This window comes from Dendrobates tinctorius, unplaced genomic scaffold, assembly GCF_039654945.1.
Source record: "Dendrobates tinctorius isolate UK_male_01 unplaced genomic scaffold, ASM3965494v1 ptg000056l, whole genome shotgun sequence".
NCBI classification, from domain to species: Eukaryota; Metazoa; Chordata; class Amphibia; order Anura; family Dendrobatidae; genus Dendrobates; species Dendrobates tinctorius.
In genome coordinates this window covers 16,760,574-16,783,669 of record NW_027361724.1, presented here as the reverse complement: position 1 = coordinate 16,783,669, position 23,096 = coordinate 16,760,574, and the positions used below count along the sequence as shown (strand labels likewise).

The following is a 23,096-nucleotide window of genomic DNA, read 5'->3' as shown; positions in this document are numbered from 1 at the left end:
GGTCAGAAGGGGCTAGTCCAAACAGTGCCGCTGTATGGGCCTTTTTATGTAATGTTAGTGTTGGTAGTTTTTACCAAGGGGGCGGCATTTCTGGAGCAGTTTTGAGGATTAAAAAAAAAGGAAAACATTACTCTTGACCCAGTGACAGGGCCTCTTTAAATGGAACCTGTCATCAGGATTTCGTATGGTTGAAATACTTTGACAATTCTGATGCCATCATTCCATTAACTTACATGGGCACCATTTATTCTAGGAAGAAAGCCAAAGTGAATGGGGGAATTTTGCTTATATGTATTTCCAAGAGCATGTCTCCATACTGTGCCTCATAACCTCACATATCGTAAATGCTCGTTAGATGTAGGTTTTTAGGGAGTCATATAGACTAATCGATAGGATGACCCCCTAAACCCTCTCCTAAAATCTGCAGACAAGACTCCTCTTATGTGAACATTTTTTGAAGATAACTTGCACTTTCTGCTGTAATAGTGACATTGATAACCTTCTCCAGTGCATTAAAGGGGTGTTCTATCTCTTCGGAAAAAAAACCCAGACAAACAGTAAGTACAATGAAATAACTAAAAATAAAAACAAGCAAAAAAAAAAGCACATTTATCTCTTTAATCATTCACTGATACAGTGCAGATGATCCGCGGGTCGCCACTGGTCTTTGTTTGTGAGCTGCTAGCCCAAGTGGTGGTGATATCTTGCAGGATGACATGTGGCCACTGATTGGCTGCAGCAGTGACATTGGACAGCAGGGACTGATTGGCTGCAGCAGTGACATGGGACGGCAGGGACTGATTGGCTGCTGCAGCAGTGACATGGGACGGCAGGGACTAATTGGCTGCTGCAGCAGTGACATGGGACGGCAGGGACTGATTGGCTGCAGCAGTGACATGGGACGGCAGGGACTGATTGGCTGCAGCAGTGACATGGGACTGATTGGCTGCAGCAGTGACATGGGACAGCAGGGACTGATTGGCTGCAGCAGTGACATGGGACTGATTGGCTGCAGCAGTGACAGCAGTTTTCCTCATGTACAGCAGGGACTGATTGGCTGCAGCATTGACTTGAGACTGATTGGCTGCAGCAGTGACATGGGATAGCAGGGACTGATTGGCTGCAGCAGTGACATGGGACTGATTGGCTCCAGCAGTGACAGCAGTTTTCCTCATGTACAGCAGGGACTGATTGGCTGCAGCATTGACTTGGGACTGATTGGCTGCAGCAGTGACATGGGACAGCAGGGACTGATTGGCTGCAGCAGTGACATGGGACTGATTGGCTGCAGCAGGGACATGGGACAGCAGGGACTGATTGGCTGCAGCATTGACTTGGGACCCCAGGGACCGATTGGCTGCAGGAGTGACATGGGACAGCAGGGACTGATTTGCTGCAGCAGTGACATTGGACAGCAGGGACTGATTGGCTGCAGCAGTGACCATGGGACAGTAATGACTGATTGGCTGCAGCAGTGACATGGGACTGATTAGCTGCAGCAGTGACATTGGACAGCAGGGACTGATTGGCTTCAGCAGTGACATGGGACAGTAATGACTGATTGGCTGCAGCAGTGACATGGGACAGTAATGACTGATTGGCTGCAGCAGTGACATGGGACAGTAATGACTGGCTGCAGCAGTGACATGGGACAGCAGGGATTGATTGGCTTTAGCAGTGACATGGGACAGCAGGGATTGATTGGCTTTAGCAGTGACATGGGACAGCAGGGATTAATTGGCTGCAGCAGTGACATGGGACAGCAGGGATTGATTGGCTGCAGCAGTGACATGGGACAGCAGGGATTGATTGGCTGCAGCGGTGACATGGGACAGCAGGGATTGATTGGCTGCAGCGGTGACATGGGACTGCAGGGACTGATTGGCTGCAGCGGTGACATGGGACTGCAGGGATTGATTGGCTGCAGCGGTGACATGGGACTGCAGGGATTGATTGGCTGCAGCGGTGACATGGGACAGCAGGGATTGATTGGCTGCAGCGGTGACATGGGACAGCAGGGATTGATTGGCTGCAGCAGTGACATGGGACAGCAGGGATTGATTGGCTGCAGCGGTGACATGGGACTGCAGGGACTGATTGGCTGCAGCGGTGACATGCTGACAGTTTGTAAACATAGTCTGATGGTGACAGCTGCCACTTCTCCATTGGTGGACAGAGGGTAGAAGCGGTGAGGATTCCAGCACCGCCTGTCATTTCCGTTGATCCTGTGTATCCCAGTGGGCTCTGTGATTTGTCATATTTCAGATCTTTGTTTTGTTTTTTTAAAAGCAGGTTCCTTTTTTTTTCAGACAGCCTTTTAAATTGTTCACTGTGCCTTTTAAAAAAAAAAAAAAAAAAAGTCTGATCCAATCTGGACATCCCATCATATAAAATGTGACCCCGTCCCTTTAGCTCTATGTTCCCACCATATTCTTAGCTATGTAAATGTACGATGGTATCCAGTGAAACAGAATAAATAATTTCACGCCTGTAAACATGGCACATTCCCGAGATATCACTTACATGGCAACTGCCTTATAAACTGTCCTGGGGTTGCCCAGTTACACTTGACTACAATGGCCGATCTTAACGGGAGGCTGCCAGGGTGGAACGACTGTAGGAAGCCGTGCGCAGCGTCACATGTGACCTGTGGGACCGCCGCTACCGTAATCTTCAGACCGTGCGATGTACACTGCTCAACATTGATATTGTAACACCGAGATAGAAAAGTTGTGTTATTATGGAAATCATAGGATGGATGGACACGACTAATAATATGCAACGGATAAAAAAAATGGAAATTACATTTTTTAAAAATCTGGATTTATTCAGTACCGAGCCTGAGCGCCACGAGCAGAAATCCCCGCATTTCCACATCCTAGCTATGGCCAATGAGGTTATCAGTGATTGTGTGAGTAATGTTCTGCCTCGCTCAATGCACTTGTCCTTTTAATTTGTGTTTAGGACACATGAAACTGCAATGCTTGTGTATTCCATCCACCGGCGTGCAAACATGGCAGATCGCTCGAGGCCTGTCCCCGCGCGAGCCTTTTAAATGTTACTGCTCAGATCACAATGATTGTTCTCGGGTGCCTGCAGTAGAAAGGCTCAGTCACATGTCCATTTTTTTTGCATGGGAGTCCTATCTGTGTTTTTCACATTCAGCACTCGTACCTGCAATAGTGAATGGGGTTGTCACATGTCTGACTGAGCGATCCACGCAAAATTTCAGAGACGTGTCCGGTGTTGTTCCAAAGGTCAGATGAAAGTCGGTAATGCAGTCTATGGGTATGTTAAAGAAATCGGACGACACTCTGATGCCATTCCAGTGCTGTCCGTTCTTCTCGGACTGCAAACAAAGTTTTCCTGGAAATAAAACGGGGTCCTATATATATTTCACATGTAAAGTGCTGCGGAATATGTCGGCGCTATAGAAATAAAATTATTATTATTATTACATAACCTTGATGTCAGTAAAAATCATTAAGCAGTCTTAACCTCGGAATAGAAATGCTGGGGGCCCCTAAGAGAGTGGGGGCCCCAGGCAATTACCCAGATTGTCCCCCCACACACCTGCCCCCCGCCTAACTCTGGCACTGAGTGTAACTAGGGCTTATTTTTGGAATACATCATATATTTCAATCATACTTTCATAAATCCTGTAAAATTATGTCAGGACTTTATTTTCGAAGTAGGTTTTATTTTCGGAGAAACACTGTAGATAGTAAAAGGAGGAGAATCTTTTTTAGGTTCTTTGTTTCTTATCTGACAAAAGCTAAAACTCAGACCAATGGCATGTTGGGAAGCGCTATTTGCCTACAGATATAGGGTTTCGGTAGGTAAATAGTGTTAAACTCATGCCTGCCTTACGGGAAGCAGCTACAGGGAAAAAAGGAATTTATATTCTCCCTGTAGCTGACAAATTGCAGTCATCAGGGCGGTGCAGGGACCCGTCGCCGCTCAATATACATGAGCAGGCTTTAATCACGCCTTGGCACTTTGGATGACAGCCTTTTCTCCAGCGTGTCTGCAGAGCAGGCTGTCGATCACGAGTGCCGAAAAGTGATTACAGGGCGTCCACTGTGTACGGTAACTGACGGTAACTGCTCCCTGCGCCGCCCCGGTCACTCTAAGCGAACTGCTGCTGGGGGTTCATTTATTCAGGCAGGCAGGCATAATTTTAACACTCTTCCCCCTACAAATTAACCCGAGATCTGCAGGTTAATGGCATTTTGTGACATGACAGGTCCACGTTAAACAGAGGCTAAAATACGGTACGGCCTTTGAGTGACCCTGGGAGCGCTGCTGGCTTTATTCTCAGCTTACCGGTGGTCGGCACACTTTGAATTTGCCCTACAAATTAATGATGTCACGTGACCCCATGGTGCAATTTGTCATCATCTTCTCATCCCCAATGTCCATGCGAAAACGTTGCAACGAGGGTCTGTGTTGCTGCAAGAAATGGTCTAGAAATGATGTCTAATCCTTTCCAGTGTAAGTGCAGGTCAGTCAGCGCAGATTTAAGCTGCACTAATCTGAAGACCAGTAAGACTAAGGTCTTTATAGGGTTTGCCGGTCATCCAGTCTGTGTTTCAGTCTATTTGTGTATAGTGACCGTCAACTCTGCTCTTGGTTCCCGTCCTGCCAGGCATCGGGCCAGAGTGTGGATTCTCACACTACTTTTGACTGTCCTTAAAGAGGTTTTCCACTGCTAATTTCACTCGCTTTTATATGTCCTAACTCTTCCTAACCTTCAGTTTTCTTAGATACTCCTGAATGCCCCGCGCCTATAAGCTCATCTCTATGGGTCATCTAGTCTGTTGTGATTCTCGTTCTGCTACTTCTGGTCTGGAAATCTGAATCGGACATACTGAGTAGTGTATGTCATTAGTAGGGTCAGTGAGTGACAGCAGTCTGCTCAGATCAGACTTTGGTCTCCTCTGCCTGGATCCTGCTGATGCTTTGGTGGGTCGTACCTTCAGCTGACAAGGAAGTCTGAGCCCCCTCGTCGGATTCTGGCCGGGAGTATGCATATCGAATATTTGACCGCCGTTCCCAGCGTAGACACAAGTGAATACTCCCAGTGCGTGCGCTGGACAACCCCTTAAGTAATGCCCCAAATATATTTTTTTCCTATGTTCTTCAATTTTAGGATAAAGACGCCAAAATCAGCTTCTTACAGAAGGCAATAGATGTCGTCATTCTGGTCTCCGGGGAGCCTCTTTCGGTCAAGCCGGCTCGTATTGTGGCGGGGCATGAACCAGACAAGACCAACGAGTTCCTACAAGCCATAGGAAAATGCTGCCTGAATAAAGTAAGTGCTGATGTCACCTGAGAACTCTAGTAATTTTCATTAAAGGTGTATTTAAAAAATGATCACTTATCTACTGGGTAGTTTTATCTGCTGGATCCCCCCCCGATTTGCTGAAACAGGGGATTCATGTCTATGTTCTCCTCTGACCTCAAGATGACTTGGGATAAAAGCCCAACCAGAATCTCAATTTGCAGACACGTGTTTCTTGGTGTTGCTCTTCCTCAGTGCAAAGCATGAGATATGTGTTTTGCACTGAGGAGAGGCAGCACCCCGTAACATGTGTCTGCACATTGAGATTCTGGTGTGGCTTTTATCCAAAGTCATGTGGCAAGGCTGGGTAAAGTGTCAAAACTGACTTTTAAGATTGCTACTTCCAATAGGTGGCGCTAGAGTTTGTTTTCTTCTTCTCTGAAGAGGCAGTTTGCATATGACACCCATTAGAATGAATGATAATAGGATGTCCATGCAATGAGTGGTCATGCAGAGAGGGACAGAGGATAACCTAACCAGCCACTCTACAGTATGACTAATACGTGAGGATTCAGAAATTATAATCTACATGTATCCATCCCATGTACGAGCTGCAGGTTTTTTGGCAGCATTATGCTGTGGTCACATCATGTACCTTACATTCTTTTTAACCAGCTGTCCAGTGATGATGCCGTGAAGAGGATATTATCAGGAGAAAAAGTAGACCCCAAAGGCAAGCCCCCATCCAGCTCCAAATCGCAAGATAAAGAGAACAGAGAAGCCAAAGATGAAGAGAGGAGAAGTCACAAGGAGAAAGAAGTAGGTTAGAGTCACTGATGGGAATTTGCTATGCAGGTTGGAAGCTATTACCTTTGATACATTCATGTAAGAAGGGATAGGCATGAAGTCCTAAGGATTGATTAAGCATCTACTAACATTGTAAGTCAAATAAAGGAGGCCATGCAACCAAGACTACCAGTAAGTGACTTTTTAAATGAGATTATTCAGCTTCTTGTTTTTAATGTGAGTGGAAAAAAACCATTAAACTCACAAATGGCTTGCATGAAAATTAAAGGGAATCGGTCACCACATTTGACCCATCAAGACTATTAATATTGGGATAGAGGTTATAGATGGCTGAAAAAAAAAGCCTTACATGTATGCCTCATATCAGATGTCTTGATGCTGAGAAATTAAGCTTTTATCACTTTATATAAATGACCCCTTCTAGGCTATGGGGCGGACGCTGCCTGGAAGATGACTCTGCCGTAGAGAAAACCCCCATAAAAAAGGAACTTTATTGTTTACTCAATTGGCTAGATATATTACAAAAGAAAAATGCTAAAAGCACTTACTGTATTTGTCAGGTAGGTTTTGAAACCAATAACCACAAGTGAGAATAATTTCCCACCATTCATTTTTTCCTTTATTTATACGTGAATATCCAAAATAGTCCCCTATAAAGGACTACATAACATAACACAATAGGAAATGCAAAAAGACAAAACTTAACAAAACCACACCTAGACCACAAACCTGACCACACATACGATGCTGAGTAACCAATGGCAAATAAAACTGCTTGTAAGAACAACAATATTCGTTAATGCTCCTAGATTGAGTCAAGAACAATGTCTTAATTTGAGCATAGTAGACCCACATTGACAACCAAGCCATTATGGCCTGCTCCTATCTGTGGTCCCCTGATGAGCCCTTAAATTAGGAGTGGGTGAAACGCATAGGGACGGGACGAGACGATGACAATATTCAGATAAGTGACCTACAACGTTGTTTTTTTTTTTTTGGGCATGTTTGTGTCTGCAATCTGGAACTGGAATTATTTACTTTCCTATTTATGGAACTGCAACATTTTCTGTGTCTCAGAGCAGAGAATATCTAGCATGCTTTCATTATGTATATGCTGATGCTGAGTAGATGCATGACACTTTAGTCCATTAGGACAACTAGTGCATATTTGCACTTTATAATTGAGCAATTTATTAAAACACTGTAGGGAAAGCTCTTAGGCTAGTTTCACACTAGCGTATCTACACGCAACGCACAGCGCCGCTAAGCCCCGCCCCTGCCCGCCTCCTCCGGTCATCTCCTCCCTACTATTGCACACAGCTGCTTGCGATCTGCGCACCCTATCTTTATCTCTATCTACCGTGCGCTAGTAGGATTTTTGTGTGCGCTACAGACTTTTGAAGGTGCGCCGAGCGCACCAAAATGCAGCATTCTGCGTTCCGCGCACCTTCAAAAGTGCGCAGCGCACGCAAAAATCCTACTAGCGCACGGCCAGCGCACGGTCTGCGCACCCTATGCTAAAGATAGGGTGCGCAGATCGCAAGCAGCCGTGTGCGATAGTAGGGAGGAGATGACCGGAGGGGGCGGGGCTTAGCGGCACCATGCGCTGCATGTAGATACGCTAGTGTGAAACTAGCCTTAGATCGTTATTTAACAATATCTAGGTAGTGGAATTCTTGGCTAACTAGTATTTCATATGGCCCAGTATACGGGATAACTGGTTGGCTCAAGAATACCTTCTTGTGAGGGTCAGTCTGAACATTTACATCTATATTGGGACTAATATTCCTACAAAAGAATTAGTGTTTTACTATGCTCAAATTAAGACATTGTTCTTGACTCAATCTAGGAGCATTAAAGAATATTGTTGTTCTTACAAGCAGTTTTATTTGCCATTGGTTACTCCGCATCGTATGTGTGGTCAGGTTTGTGGTCTAGGTGTGGTTTTGTTAAGTTTTGTCTTTTTGCATTTCCTATTGTGTTATGTTATGTAGTCCTTTATTTATAGGGGACTATTTTGGATATTCACGTATAAATAAAGGAAAAAATGAATGGTGGGAAATTATTCTCACTTGTGGTTATTGGTTTCAAAACCTACCTGACAAATACAGTAGGTGCTTTTAGCATTTTTCTTTTGTAATATATCTAGCTAATTGAGTAAACAAAAAAGTTCATTTTTTATGGGAGTTTTCTCTACAGTGTTATAAATAAGTAATCCCAGTATAATAGAAGTATTTAAGGTGTTTTTTTAAGATAACTCTGCCCTCAGAGCTTATTTTACATGAAGGAGGGTTACTACTGTGATGTGTGAAGGCCACTCTCTGCTCTCCTGATCTCACTGCAGAGCTGTGCGTGATTTTACCTGACACATCTGCAGGTTCGTCTCAGTTTCCATCTCACAGGCAGACAGGGTTGTGATATTGTTGCAATACAGCAGAGCTCAGAGGGAAGCAAAAAACGTGTTTGCAAGAAGACAAGGTTAATTTCTCCTTTTCTGCGTTAGTCCATTTTCTCACACTGGTAACTTTCCTTCATGTATAATAATCTCTGGAGGCAGAGTTATCTTCCAGGCAGCGTCCTCACCAGAGCCTCGAAGAGGTCATTTATATAAAGTGATAAAAAATTATTTATTCACAACAAGACATCTGATTTGAGACATACATGTAGGACTTTTTTCGGGAGTCTATAACCTGTATGCCCATGTAAATAGTTTATATATATCTCAAGATGTCAGCGATCCAGCACCTTCACTTTCAGCATCGTTTCGGCATAGGAGAAGTTTCCTGATTTGGCATGTGACTAGTGGTGTGTTTGAAGGGGGCTGGCTGACTCATTTCAATAGCTAAGACCAATTCATTGCCAGAGAAGAAGGCTGACTTAGCTATTGAATAAGCCAGTCAGCCAACCTTCTTCCCGCCATCTCTCTGAAATAATGTACTTGTAGATGGAGTGAAGTTGACTTCTAGTCGTTAGTAAACATGGTTTGAAGGGGTTGTCCATGACCCCCATCAATCTCACATTGACAGCCTATTGAATGGATAGGTCATAAATATGTTATTCCCAGACAACCCTTTTAATGAACATCGCTTTTAAATAGATCTGAATATCAGCCAAGTCATTTGCCATATAATGTTCATGATATAATGCTGTTTGTTACCGTTTTTTCTTTTACTCCACTTTTTAGGACAAAAGAGAAACTGAAATCAGAGAAAGAAGTGGAAGCAGAGATAGAAAGGACAGGCAACAACTCAAAGAGGAAGAGAAAAAAGAACGGGAAAGACGGAAAGAAAGGGAGAGAAACGGGGAGATGGAGAGAGATGGTTTAAGAGAGGGAGAGAAAAATGAGAAGAAAAAGAACAGAGCGCGCGAGTCCCGATCAGATACTGATAAAGACAGAAGTAAAGAAAACTCTGAGCGAGAGAAGGGCAAGGAAAGGGAGAGACGTAGTGATGGAAGTCATGGAAAAGAGAAGGACAGAACCAGAGAAAAAGCGAGAGAGCGAGACAGAGACCAGGAACGAAGTCTGGTCAAAGAGAAGGATTCAGATCATCGGAATCGTGACCGGGACAGTGATCACGGGGAACGTAGTAGGGAACGGGAGCAAGAAAAGACGCGGAACCGAGATAGGGAAAAAGAGCGCAAACGGGAGCGAGACCCTGAGAGGGAAAGAAGGAAGGAACGCGGAAGAGATGAAAAGCTGCAAGATGAGGAAAGATCAGAACGCAAGGTAACTAAGTGCTGTTATTAGTGGGGTGCTGGCGCACATTCACAGCTGAGTTTCAAAGAGCTGACCTTCCCATGCAAATATTAATAACTTCTATCAATGTCACTCGAGAGTATCATTTGTTGGCTACCCTATGCTACATCTTTCAGTTTTGCACATGAATAAGTTTAAATGTCCACTCTAAGGCCGGGGTCAGACATGTGAGAAACTCGCACGAGCCTCGCATGTCAATACCCTGCACTGCCGCTGGCATCTGGGCCCGGAGCGTGCAGCTGCGCAGAAATACATGCAGCCACACGCTCCTGTCCGAGTGCCGGCGGCAGTGCCGGATATTGACATGCGAGGCTCGTGCGACTTTCCCGGCCTAAATAGGACACTCGATGCTAAAAGAAACGAAAACTCTTTGTGCTCTGATGATGCCTTTTATTGTATGACCAGCAGGGGTTAACAAGGGTGCATTAGTGTTCCAGCAGTTCTCTCCCAGGATTGATTGCCTTCTAATTCTTCAGATTTGCAGTAGCACATTGATTGTTTAGGTATGCCTGTACTGGGGAGCGGCAGCCTACTTTCCCACTCCTCTCTGGTGCTGGAGAGCAAGTCTGGTCGTGTGTGTCTATATGCACAGCTGGCTCAGTGAGTAACCCATCAAGATTTTCACCCGAGTTTGGCTATCGACATGCGTTCCTCTCGAATTGCAGTGTGTTACTAAGCAGCAGACCAAACTTATCCAGGCCACAGCTTAGCAAACACCAGAGTCCGAAAATAATTACTTGTGGAGTGTGGCCGTACGCTGAGTCATATCTATAGGAAACTCTAGTTTTCACTGACTTTTAAATCTCAAATATGGCAGAATGCTCAGCAGCATGCTTTTTATCATAGCAGATGTTCACTGTCTCAATATTCCCTTTATTTTACTTTAACTCTTTTAGGTCTAATTGCGCACATTTTCTTCTTATACCCAGTGTATCTCTTGTTCTACCAGAGACTTCAGACTTCATGTGGCATTTATAAAATAAATGCATTAAAGGGGTTGTCCGGGCTTTTCACATAATCTCAGTACATATCTGGGCTGCAGAATTATGACAATAAGTAATTTACTTTCTGTCACTAGTTTGCACGGTTTTCTAGATATTCTGAACAGAACGTCCAAGGGGGGGTGTTATGGCATTGAAATGAGAACTGGTCGTAACCTCCTACTCTACTCCAAACATGCCCACTATAGCAACAACCCCACCCTCCATAGCTACAGGCCCTCCCCATCCACATTAAGAAGCCCTCATCACACAGTAACAAATCCTCCCCCTCTAGCAGCCTCAGTGCAGAGAGCAGACCACCCAGCTGCTCCTCCCCCAGACACACACTGAATAGTGATCTATGGAAAGTGAAACTAGTGAGGAGGGAAAATCGTCCCGTATTCTGGGCCACTCCATGATTACAATACATAACTCATTATCAGTAATTCCTTCCCTCACTGTCCCAGGCTGCTGGCAGCAGTGAGAACAGACTGTGTGATGGCCAGTGATGGGGGTCTGCAGCTTCTAATCTGCACAGGGGATGGCAGTCACTGATGTAATCTGTTGTGTGACAAAGCCTCTGCTGTGTGAATGGAGACAGCTCTGTGTCACTGAAGTCTTCACACAGCAGCAGATTTGGTGCAGTGTATGTGTGAGCACTGTGTCTCTAATGACACAAATACTGATGGGAGCAGCCTGTCCCAGAATACAGGACGATTCTTCATGTGGACGGGGAGGGCCTGTAGCTATGGAGGGTGGGGTTGTTGCTATAGAGGGCATGTTTGGAGTAGAGTAGGAGGTTACGACTAGTTCTCATTTCAATGCAATAACACCCCCCCCCCCCCCCTTGGACGTTCTGTTCAGAATATCTAGAAAACCGTGCAAACTAGTGACACAAAGTAAATTACTTATTGTCATAATTCTGCAGCCCAGATATGTACTGAGTTTATGTGAAAAGCCCGAACAACCCCTTTAATATGCATAATAACAAATCGGTGAGATTTGCCAGATAATCGTTCGTGTTATTTTTTCTTGGGCTGAGTAATCTTAGCCTAAAGTCAGAGATTCCAGTGTCAGCGCTCCTATTCTAATTTTCGCCCCACCTTTGTTCACGTATTCGCCATTATCCAAGATGTGGATTTCCATTCCACTCAAGCGATCAGGAGTTGGCACTCAGCAGTAATCCAGTCTTTTAAGAGGATCTCTCATCCAGGCAAAAGTCCGCAGTTCTAGCTCACCTGAGGATTCATTACTTATTTTTTTTTTTTAAATCCACAATATGGCTCCAGAAGTTTGGGCCTTTTATTTAGAACTATTGTTTATGGTCATTGCCAACAGGGGATTAGTAAACATGCCACTTTAGTAAAAAAAATCAATAAATAAAAAGGTCCATGTCTCTGGGACCGTTTGGACTCTTTCCCCTTAAAGGGAAGCTGCCATCAAAAAAAAAATTTTTCAGCAATTGAAAAAAATGTAAAGAATTAATGTATTTTCTTAAATATTATCATTTGTTTATATTTTAGTAAAATAGGAAAAATAATTTTAAAAGTTTTGGTATTTCCACTTTCAAACACTAGGGGGAGCAGCTACTGAAATTTGACAAAAACCTAGTGTACAACTAGCTCATATTATGAGTGCAGTAACTATGGGCTGAGTCTGCTGACACGGGTGTGATGTCTCCTCTCCTCCTTCTGGGTGTTTGCTAAGGGATAAGAGAGGATGACACTTAGGAACACAGTGAGCAGCCATTTTGTTGGTGACTGCAAAGTTATACTGACAAGTAGACAGTCACTGAGGATGGCAGGCAGCAAGGATTCTGGGACAGAAATCCAGGAAACATTTCTGCTGATTGATGGCCTGTTCTGATCCAGACTTCGCATGAAACGACCCCATTCCCCTCCTCAGATCCTGTCCTGGCGATGTCTGAAAGCGAGGCGACAGGTGCAGTCTGGGGTGACGGTGGGAAGCAGGCTGGGGAAAATGTAGCCGTATAGTAACGATAAAAATGAGACCCCACCTCTTCAGCTGCCTCCCCTGACTGCACCTAACTGGAGGGCATGCTGTCCCCTCTATTACCCCAGACCTGGGTGCAGGTGCTCAGCCAGAACCACCCTAGAATGGGTCCACTTTCTGCAGATAATACCGCCATATAGATCACACATAATACCGCCATATAGTTCACACACAATACCGCCATATAGTTTACACATAATACCGCCATATAGATCACACATAATACCGTCAAATACATCATACATAATACTCAGCAGACTGTATCACACAGGATAGGATTAGATACGTAGCTCAGCACAGTATCACACATGCGAGGATTAGATACACGGCTCAGCAGACAGTATCACACATGCGAGGATTAGATGCACAGCTCAGCAGTCAGTATTACACAGGATAGGATTAGATACACAGCTCAGCAGACTGTATCACACAGGATAGGATTAGATACACGGCTCAGCACAGTATCACACATGCGAGGATTAGATACACGGCTCAGCAGTCAGTATCACACAGGATAGGATTAGATACACAGCTCAGCAGACTGTATCACACAGGATAGGATTAGATACATAGCTCAGCACAGTATCACACATGCGAGGATTAGATACACGGCTCAGCAGTCAGTATCACACAGGATAGAATTAGATACACGGCTCAGCAGTCAGTATCACACAGGAGAGGATTAGATACACGGCTCAGCAGACAGTATCACACATGCGAGGATTAGATGCACAGCTCAGCAGACTGTATCACACAGGATAGGATTAGATACACATCTCAGCAGTCAGTATCACACAGGAGAGGATTAGATACACGGCTCAGCAGACAGTATCACACATGCGAGGATTAGATACACGGCTCAGCAGACAGTATCACACAGGATAGGATTAGATACACGGCTCAGCAGTCAGTATCACACAGGAGAGGATTAGATACACGGCTCAGCAGACAGTATCACACATGCGAGGATTAGATGCACAGCTCAGCAGTCAGTATCACACAGGATAGGATTAGATACACAGCTCAGCAGACTGTATCACACAGGATAGTATTAGATACATAGCTCAGCACAGTATCACAAATGCGAGGATTAGATACACGGCTCAGCAGTCAGTATCACACAGGATAGGATTAGATACACGGCTCAGCAGTCAGTATCACACAGGAGAGGATTAGATACACGGCTCAGCAGTCGGTATCACACAGGATAGGATTAGATACACGGCTCAGCAGCCAGTATCACACAGGAGAGGATTAGATACACGGCTCAGCAGACAGTATCACACAGGATAGGATTAGATACATAGCTCAGCACAGTATCACAAATGCGAGGATTAGATACACGGCTCAGCAGTCAGTATCACACAGGATAGGATTAGATACACGGCTCAGCAGTCAGTATCACACAGGAGAGGATTAGATACACGGCTCAGCAGTCGGTATCACACAGGATAGGATTAGATACACGGCTCAGCAGCCAATATCACACAGGAGAGGATTAGATACACGGCTCAGCAGACAGTATCACACATGCGAGGATTAGATGCACAGCTCAGCAGACTGTATCACACAGGATAGGATTAGATACACATCTCAGCAGTCAGTATCACATAGGAGAGGATTAGATACACGGCTCAGCAGACAGTATCACACATGCGAGGATTAGATACACGGCTCAGCAGACAGTATCACACAGGATAGGATTAGATACACGGCTCAGCAGTCAGTATCACACAGGAGAGGATTAGATACACGGCTCAGCAGACAGTATCACACATGCGAGGATTAGATGCACAGCTCAGCAGTCAGTATCACACAGGATAGGATTAGATACACAGCTCAGCAGACTATCACACAGGATAGGATTAGATACATAGCTCAGCACAGTATCACAAATGCGAGGATTAGATACACGGCTCAGCAGTCAGTATCACACAGGATAGGATTAGATACATGGCTCAGCAGTCAGTATCACACAGGAGAGGATTAGATACACGGCTCAGCAGACAGTATCACACATGCGAGGATTAGATGCACAGCTCAGCAGACTGTATCACACAGGATAGGATTAGATACACATCTCAGCAGTCAGTATCACACATGCGAGGAATAGATACATGGCTCAGCAGTCAGTATCACACAGGATAGGATTAGATACACGGCTCAGCAGACAGTATCACACAGGAGAGGATTAGATACACGGCTCAGCAGACAGTATCACACAGGATAGGATTAAATACACGGCTCAGCAGACAGTATCACACAGGATAGGATTAGATACACGGCTCAGCAGACAGTATCACATAGGATAGGATTAGATACACGGCTCAGCAGACAGTATCACACAGGATAGGATTAGATACACGGCTCAGCAGTCAGTATCACACAGGATAGGATTAGATACATGGCTCAACAGTCATTATATAATCAATAATTATTAATACAAAAATTAAAATCATAGCACCTTCCCTTTAAATTAAGACTTATCCTGAAAATAAGCCTTAACATGATTTTATAGGATTTTTGGAGTATGATTGAAATAGCCCTAATTACAGTCAGGATCGGTGTTAGGGCAGAGACTAACTGGGCTATTGCCCAGGGTCCCCACTCTCTTAGGGTATGTGCACACAGTGTGGAATCGTCTGCGGATTTTTCTGCGTGGATTTGCAGGTAAAACCGCAGGTAAAGTGTCCTGCGGTTTTCCTGCGTTTTGCCTGCGGTTTGACACCTGGACTATGGAACAGGTGTCAAACCGCTGCGAAATCCGCAGAAAGAATTGACAAGCTATGGATTTAAAATCGCAGCAAAACCACACGGAAAAATCCTCAGCATATGCACTGCGGTTTGGAATCCCATAGATTTGCGTACATTGCCTGCAGATCTGCAGTGGATCCGCAGAGGCAAATCCGCTGCAGATCGGCAGCAAAATCCGCACTATGTGCACATACCCTAAGGGACCACCAGCATTTCTATTCCAAGGTTAAGGCTACTTTTACACTTACAGCATTTTTTGGGGCCCATTTTTGCGAGCTGTATCGCTGCAATTTTTACGGTCTGCCACAATAACGGACCGCAAAAAAAGCTTTCAGATCACCGTTTTTCATTTTTTTTCAATACTATGGAAATAGTATTGGGGAAAAAAACACGGCGTTCCGTGAAACCGGAAGTCACAGTGCGCCGCAGAAACAAGCTTCCGTTTGTTTTTGCGGCCCCATTGATTTTCAATGGGGGCAGTGACCATATGCCGTGAAAAAGATCGAACAAGCTCAATCTTTTATGATGGCCTTACTGCACACAGCCATACGGCACACGGCGCACCGTGGAATTTTTGCGGGCCGATTTTGCTTCCGCATAGAAATTTATTGGGGGCTGCAAAATCGGCCCGCAAAAACACGGTAAATGTAAAAGCCGCCTAAGATTCACATGTTCGTGTTTGAATAAATGTTTTTGTTTTGTTTTTTCGTTCAACATTAAATTTGGATTATTGTTCATGAGGGAAAAAATAAGACATCCCCTGAATTAAGCCCTAACCCATCTTTCAGAGAAAAAAAAATAAGACCCTTATTTTTGGTAAAACTCAGTACATGCGCTTGTTCTAAGTGGGATTTCTCTAAATCATCCCCTGTGCTGTAAGCTCTGATACTTACTTCTCAGAGATTTGTCTTCCAGCATAAAGAATCCCAGGAATCCATAAAGAAAACCTCAGAGGTCGTCACAGGGGAAGACAAAGTCATCTCCGATAAAGAGGTATATGAAGCCTAGTGCTGCCTGTATAATGGGCGTAGGGGGCTGCACAATTGGCCGCTGCCCTCCAGAGCCTCGGGGTAAGATTAGCTGTATTGGCCTTAAGCAGGTCCCTCGGTCTCCGAGAAATAAAAGTTTATTACAGCATAAATATGCAGCTCTAGTTAAAGGATGGTTTACACATGCTGATTTTAGATTTTCATTAAAAATTGATGTTAATTAGGAAAAGGGAAACGGTGCAGCTCCGTATTGAGAAGCAGCTTGTCAGGTCCAGTACAATAAGCAGGCTCATAGTGGCGCGGTTAGTAAGGGATAAATGTTATTGCTTTGCTGCTCATCTGATATCCGTTTGCGTTCTGTGGCTATTTCTTTGTATCCTGTAATTTGTAATTATTGTGTTTTGTCTTTTCATTGTCCGTGGAGCCCTCTCCAGCTGGAGAAGAGGTAGATTAATTATCAGATGCTGTCGGCAAATCTAGATCATAGTTGGCATGTTGACAGTCTCCCAGTTCCCCTATGTTCGTGCAGAAATTATAGTTGTAAGGTTTTGGCATTGCAACAGTTTTCGATAATTTAATTTTTTTTTTTTTTATTTTAGAAGCCCCTTGCCCAATCCAAAACTTCACGACCATCAGCCTCAAAACTTCGAGAGAGAAGACCAGCAAAACCTAGCGGTGAGGGGTTGGTCTATTAGTAGCAAATACTGAAAATACTATAAGATTGGTGAGGGCCCAACACCAGCTATCCCCCGCGGTCAGGTGTTCTCAGCTTGAATAAATAGGAACTAGTGGTGTTATCCAAGCATGTTCGGGTGCTAACCAAGTGACTTTGGCGTGCTCGATGCATATGTTCGAGTTCCCGCGGCTGCATGTCTCACGACTATTCGACAGCCGTAACATGTGCAGGGATTGTCTAACAAACAGTCAATCTCCCGCCTGTGTTGCAGCTGTTGAACCGCCTCGAGACATGCAGCCGCCGGACTCGAACATATGTCCCGAGCATGCCGAAGACCCTTGGATAACAAATTAACCGAACACGTTTGCTCATCAGTAATAAGAACAGATCTGCAGTGCCGAACAGCCGCCACTCTACAGTGAATGGCGCTGTGCTGTTTAGCTCCGTAAATGCTAACAACCTGCATCCACAGCACTGTAAACAGCTGACTCGTGGGGTGCTGGACCCCCACTAATCTGATCTTGATAACCTATCATAAGGATATCTCATCTATATAAAAGTAGTGGAACAACACTTTAAATGTTTACATTGCATGGATTTCCAGTTTTTTATTAAATCTACATCACCGCTTCTAATGTTCCACCTAGCTTTTCAAACTTAGCGCAAAGTTACAGGATTGTAATGGTTACTTTTTATTCACTTTACAGGAGACGCTGCCAGTGACGAAGGTAAGATCCCTCAGCAGTAATAACTTGTCCAATATGCAAATAAAGAAAACCTGCCACATTCCCCTTCGTTATATAAAGATATTAGGAGGAGAGGGTTTAGGACAGGGGTGGGGAATCTTTTTTCTGCCAAGGGCCATTTGGATATTTATACCATCCTTCGGGGGCCGTACAAACTCCGCCCACAAAGTACATCCTGACTCTGGCACTGGTGTCAGGACTTAATCTTTCATTGCATACCCTCCAATGTTCAGTAGTGAACACTGCGTGTGTGTGCTAACAAAGCAGGAAGAAATTAATGAGATTGTGGCAATCAAAATACAACTCCCTGCCCAAGAATGCAGTCCCTGAGAATCTGCTCGGGGGCCTGATAAAAGGTCATCGAGGTTCATAAATGGCCCTAGGGCCTGAGGTTCCCCACCCCTGGTTTAGGGGAACCAGATCAGCGGTGAAGAAAGAATCAAGATGGGAGTGTGATCTTTTGATTGATCGATGGAAATCATTAGATAAGAGGGCAGTGTCATAGAGCTGCTGTCACCAATGTATACCGCAGACATACATCCTACAAAATACAGCCACACACACTATCGTAATACATCAAAATCATTTTCTTACATATTTAATGCAAACAATTGCATTGATTGAAAATGAAGCACTCCAAACAAAGTAATTTTAAAGGTGATGTATACACAGCAGTCTCTGTTTACTATGTGATGTAGATAAATCAGTCTAAATGAATCCAATATGATGTATACACAGCATCCTGTGTCTCCTATGTGATGTATATACTGCAGTCTGTGTTTCCTATGTGATGTATATACTGCAGTCTGTGTTTACAATGTGATGTCTATACAGTAATCTCAGTGAATACAATGTGATGTATATACAGCAGCCTGTGTCTCCTATGTGATGTATGTACAGCAACCGATTAGATATTGAGGGCCAATGGTTGTTTCTCTATAGATTATTATTATCCTCATCATCTAGGAATGTGCAAAAGGAGTCACATTACCCTGGTCCTGTGTCTAGTTCAGTCCTTTGTGGCAGCTAGACTAGGGCCATGTTCTCTCCTAGGCCAATAATCTACCACCTGGCATCTTGGACTCCTATGCCCTTTACTAGGGCCTTGCAGCGTCATGTTATTGCGGGGATTTGTAAGTGGCAGAGACACCCAGGATGCCAGGTCAAACATGGCCAGCACAGAAATGACCGCTGCCATGGAGGATCCAGGTGGACGCCGGACCTGGGTAGTGTGACATTAGGGGCTTATCTCTGTTCTCATCAGTACAGTTTTTTGCTAGTGCAGATGTAAGTCTGTGTCGTCTGTAAAGACACAAAAATCGCTGTCCATTCAGTCAGTGTAGGGCAATAACTTTAATAACATTTTGCCGATTGGCAACTGATCCCTAACTAAAGACCGTTAAAATATAACTTTTAATTCACTTTTTTAAAAGAAACAAGAAAATAAAAATTGCATAAGTTAGTGCATCTATTACCATGTAACAGTGTGCACCTGTTGATTTCCTTTTCTTTAGAAGCTGGAGTTTCAGAGTTGCACAATTCGGAAAGTCATGATATTGCGGAGACAAGTGTTGCAGCGCAAAGGTAAATCCCCGGATTTGTAATCTATCTAATATATAAAGCTCAATGTGTGTGTGTGTGTGTGTGTGTGTGTGTGTGTGTATATGTGTATGTCCGGGATTGGCATCTGCACCGTCACAGCTACAGCCAGAAAATTTTGCACAGTCACACGTCTGGAGCCTGAGAGCGTCATAGGCTATGTTGTGAGGTGAAATTTTAACCCCGCGCATTCCAATTCACCAAACAATTTTTCCCCTAGGTATATAATGGGGAAAAAGTGTGTGTATCTATGTATGTATGTGTGGATGTTCGGGATTGGCATGTGCACCGTCGCAGCTACAGCCACAAAATTTTGCACAATCACACGTCTGGACCCCGAGAGCGTCATAGGTTATGTTGTGAGGCGACATTTTAACCCCGCGCGTTGCAATTCACCAAACAATTTTGCCTATTATTCTTATCATTTCTATGGTGTTATCGTCCTTCTGTAAAGCTGGAAATAACATAATTTATTACCGTGCCAACACAGACCACCCTCTGACACAGACTGCAGGGGGAGCCCAGTATCACACAGGATAGGATTAGATACACGGCTCAGCAGTCAGTATCACACAGGATAGGATTAGACACATGGCTCAGCAGTCAGTATCACACAGGATAGGATTAGATACACAGCTCAGCAGACAGTATCACACAGGATAGGATTAGATACACAGTATCACACAGAATAGGATTAGATACACGGCTGAGCAGTCAGTAGCACACGATAGGATTAGATACACAGCTCAGCAGAAAGTATCGCACAGGAGAGGATTAGGTACACAGCTCAGCAGACATTATCACACAGGATAGGATTAGATACACGGCTCAGCAGTCAGTATCACACAGGATAGGATTAGACACATGGCTCAGCAGTCAGTATCACACAGGATAGGATTAGATACACAGCTCAGCAGACAGTATCACACAGGATAGGATTAGATACACAGTATCACACAGAATAGGATTAGATACACGGCTGAGCAGTCAGTAGCACACGATAGGATTAGATACACAGCTCAGCAGAAAGTATCGCACAGGAGAGGATTAGGTACACAGCTCAGCAGACATTATCACACAGGAGAGGATTAGGTACACAGCTCAGCAGACATTATCACACAGGATAGGGATAGATACACAGCTCAGAAACAGGATGTGCCAAAGGAGAGAAAATTTTCATTCCAAGAACTCCACTCATTCCATCTGATTTGTTTTTTGATTTTAAACGCCTCCAGTTTCCAGTTCAACTGCTATTTGCAATGTCCATTAACAATGCTCAGGGACAGTCCTTGAAAGTAGTAGGGATCGATTTGCAATCTCCATGCTTTCTCATGGTCAACTTTACGTGGTCTGTTCAAGAGTTAGAACTGCCAAAAATCTGTTCATCTTTGCACCGAAAGGAAAAACCAAAAATGTTATTTATCAAAAGGCTCTTGAATGAGTTGAAAATAAAATACTATCAATACTTGGGTAATCGTTTAGTTAATTTGTGTTGCAAATCTGTAGTGTTGAATATATGATGTGAAATGTTTTTATGTGCAATATAATCATTATAATTTGTTATAACTAACCCACAGTTAGTTACTCTGCCCGGGCAACGCCGGGCTCTTCAGCTAGTTCATAATAAGTATGTCTAGTTAGCACAGTGGCTCAGTACTTAGCACTGTTTCTTTGTGGCGCCAGAAACCCCCCCAAGGACATCTGTAAGGAGTCTGTATCTTCTCCCCATGTTTGCGTGGGTTTCCTCCTGGTTTTCCGGTTTCCTCCAGCACTCCAAAGACATACTGATAGGGAATCTAGATTGTGAGCCCCAATGGGGACAGTGAGTATAATGTCTGTAAAGTGTTGCGGATTATGATGGCGCTATATAAGCATAATAAATAATTATGTCTATCAGGGATACAAGTGTCGTCTTTCTGCTTATTTTTTCTGCTTTATTTCTGCTTCATTCTTTGTTGTAGAAAAATCCCACGACCTGGAAGTGCCCGACCTGCACCACCAAGAGTCAGACGTCAAGCCAGTGCTGAAGTCGTCGCTCCAGAAAGGTGGGTAGGTGACCGAGGCATAGCTTTCAGTTCTCAGTGTCTGGATCAGAAGCTTTGTCTTGGCCTGCGTTCTTCCATATGCAAATAACCTGCATTGTATAGTAACTATAGACAGCCCTGCTTCTCAATGCCAGCCTTCAGGAATCCTCTACACGTCAAGGTTAGAACACCTATAGAAACACCTGATGAACTGACAATAATTATCTGTGCATTCATGAAAACAGGACAAGTTTAGGGCTAGTTAGTGAGAAACTCAATATACAATATTAATTGACCCCTTTAAGCTAATTTTGGCTTTTTAATTTTCTCCTCTTTATCTAAGAGCCAAGAACTATATTTTTCCAACAACATAGTCATATGAGGGCTTGTTTCAATAGTACTATTTTGGGGTAATATGACATTTTTTGTTTTCTTTTTTTCTTTCTTTTTTTTTTTTGCATACTTTGTGGGAGGTGCGGCGACCAAAAATTGGCAGGCCACCTTCATTTGTATAACACAATCAGCACCTGCCCTGGGTGTGACAGGCTCAGGTCCCGACCCATGTCATGACGTATTAGTTGGAGAACGAAGGGTTAAAAGTATTAATTTCTACATTGAGAACTACTCTGGATTGCAGTGTGCAATTAGCATCACACGCGCCACTGTGCCCTGACAGCAGCTACATACAGCAAGTCCACGGCCTCGATGTCCTGTAATTAGCCGGATGGCGTTACGGAGAATGATGATGTATAAAGATAAACGGGGTGCTCACTGTTATATCAGGTAAAATCCAATACTGAATATAGTGCAAAAACCTCGGCACACAAAATTCAAATGAAACTCAAATGAGTATGAGTATAGACCAAAGTTTATTGATTCCAAAATATCATAAAGACCAATATTCCACAGAAAAAAATTTCGACGTTTCGGCTATAGCGCCTTTTTCAAGAACTTATCTGCAGAGTAAACGATACATGCACTCATTACAGAAGAAATATACAGTTAAGTACTAATCGTACAAAAATAATGAATCATAATTAACACAAAATAATGACTCAATACATTGAGTGTCATATCCATTTAAATAGTCAATATGGACCCAGAGTAATACCTGTGGAAATAATAATCCATGGACATGTCACTTAGGTGTGGAATGCCTTATGAAGAGAAAAGAAAAATCATATTGAATAATTTGATACAAAAAGACATAGTGCGTCACCAGGAAAAGTTTACCAGGTGTACAATGAAATATATAAAAGTAATATGCTCCATATAAGTGATTGCAAAAAGGATCCTAATCTCATTCTTGTTCCATATGAATGATTGCAAAAAATTGCAAGAGGGCATCCTAATAAAAATACATTGTGCGTTCTATGAATATACCATACAACATGTGAAAGCGCTATACTCCACATGAATAGCTGCAAAAAGAGAAACCTGATCCAAATACATGGTGCGCTCTATAGA

At 43.8% G+C, this 23,096-nt stretch overlaps 1 protein-coding gene across 1 annotated transcript in view; it reads left to right on the top strand.

Annotated features, from left to right (window-relative positions):
* TRAF3IP1 (TRAF3 interacting protein 1) overlaps window positions 1–23,096 on the top strand; it is a 59,908-nt gene that overhangs the window by 2,522 nt on the left and 34,290 nt on the right. Inside the window, exons 3-10 of the mRNA XM_073577556.1 lie at window positions 5,153–5,314; window positions 5,960–6,103; window positions 9,276–9,818; window positions 16,511–16,588; window positions 17,184–17,259; window positions 17,968–17,988; window positions 19,521–19,590; window positions 21,567–21,650. Of these exons, the coding sequence (XP_073433657.1) occupies window positions 5,153–5,314; window positions 5,960–6,103; window positions 9,276–9,818; window positions 16,511–16,588; window positions 17,184–17,259; window positions 17,968–17,988; window positions 19,521–19,590; window positions 21,567–21,650 (1,178 nt within the window). The remainder of the gene's footprint in view (window positions 1–5,152; window positions 5,315–5,959; window positions 6,104–9,275; window positions 9,819–16,510; window positions 16,589–17,183; window positions 17,260–17,967; window positions 17,989–19,520; window positions 19,591–21,566; window positions 21,651–23,096) is intronic.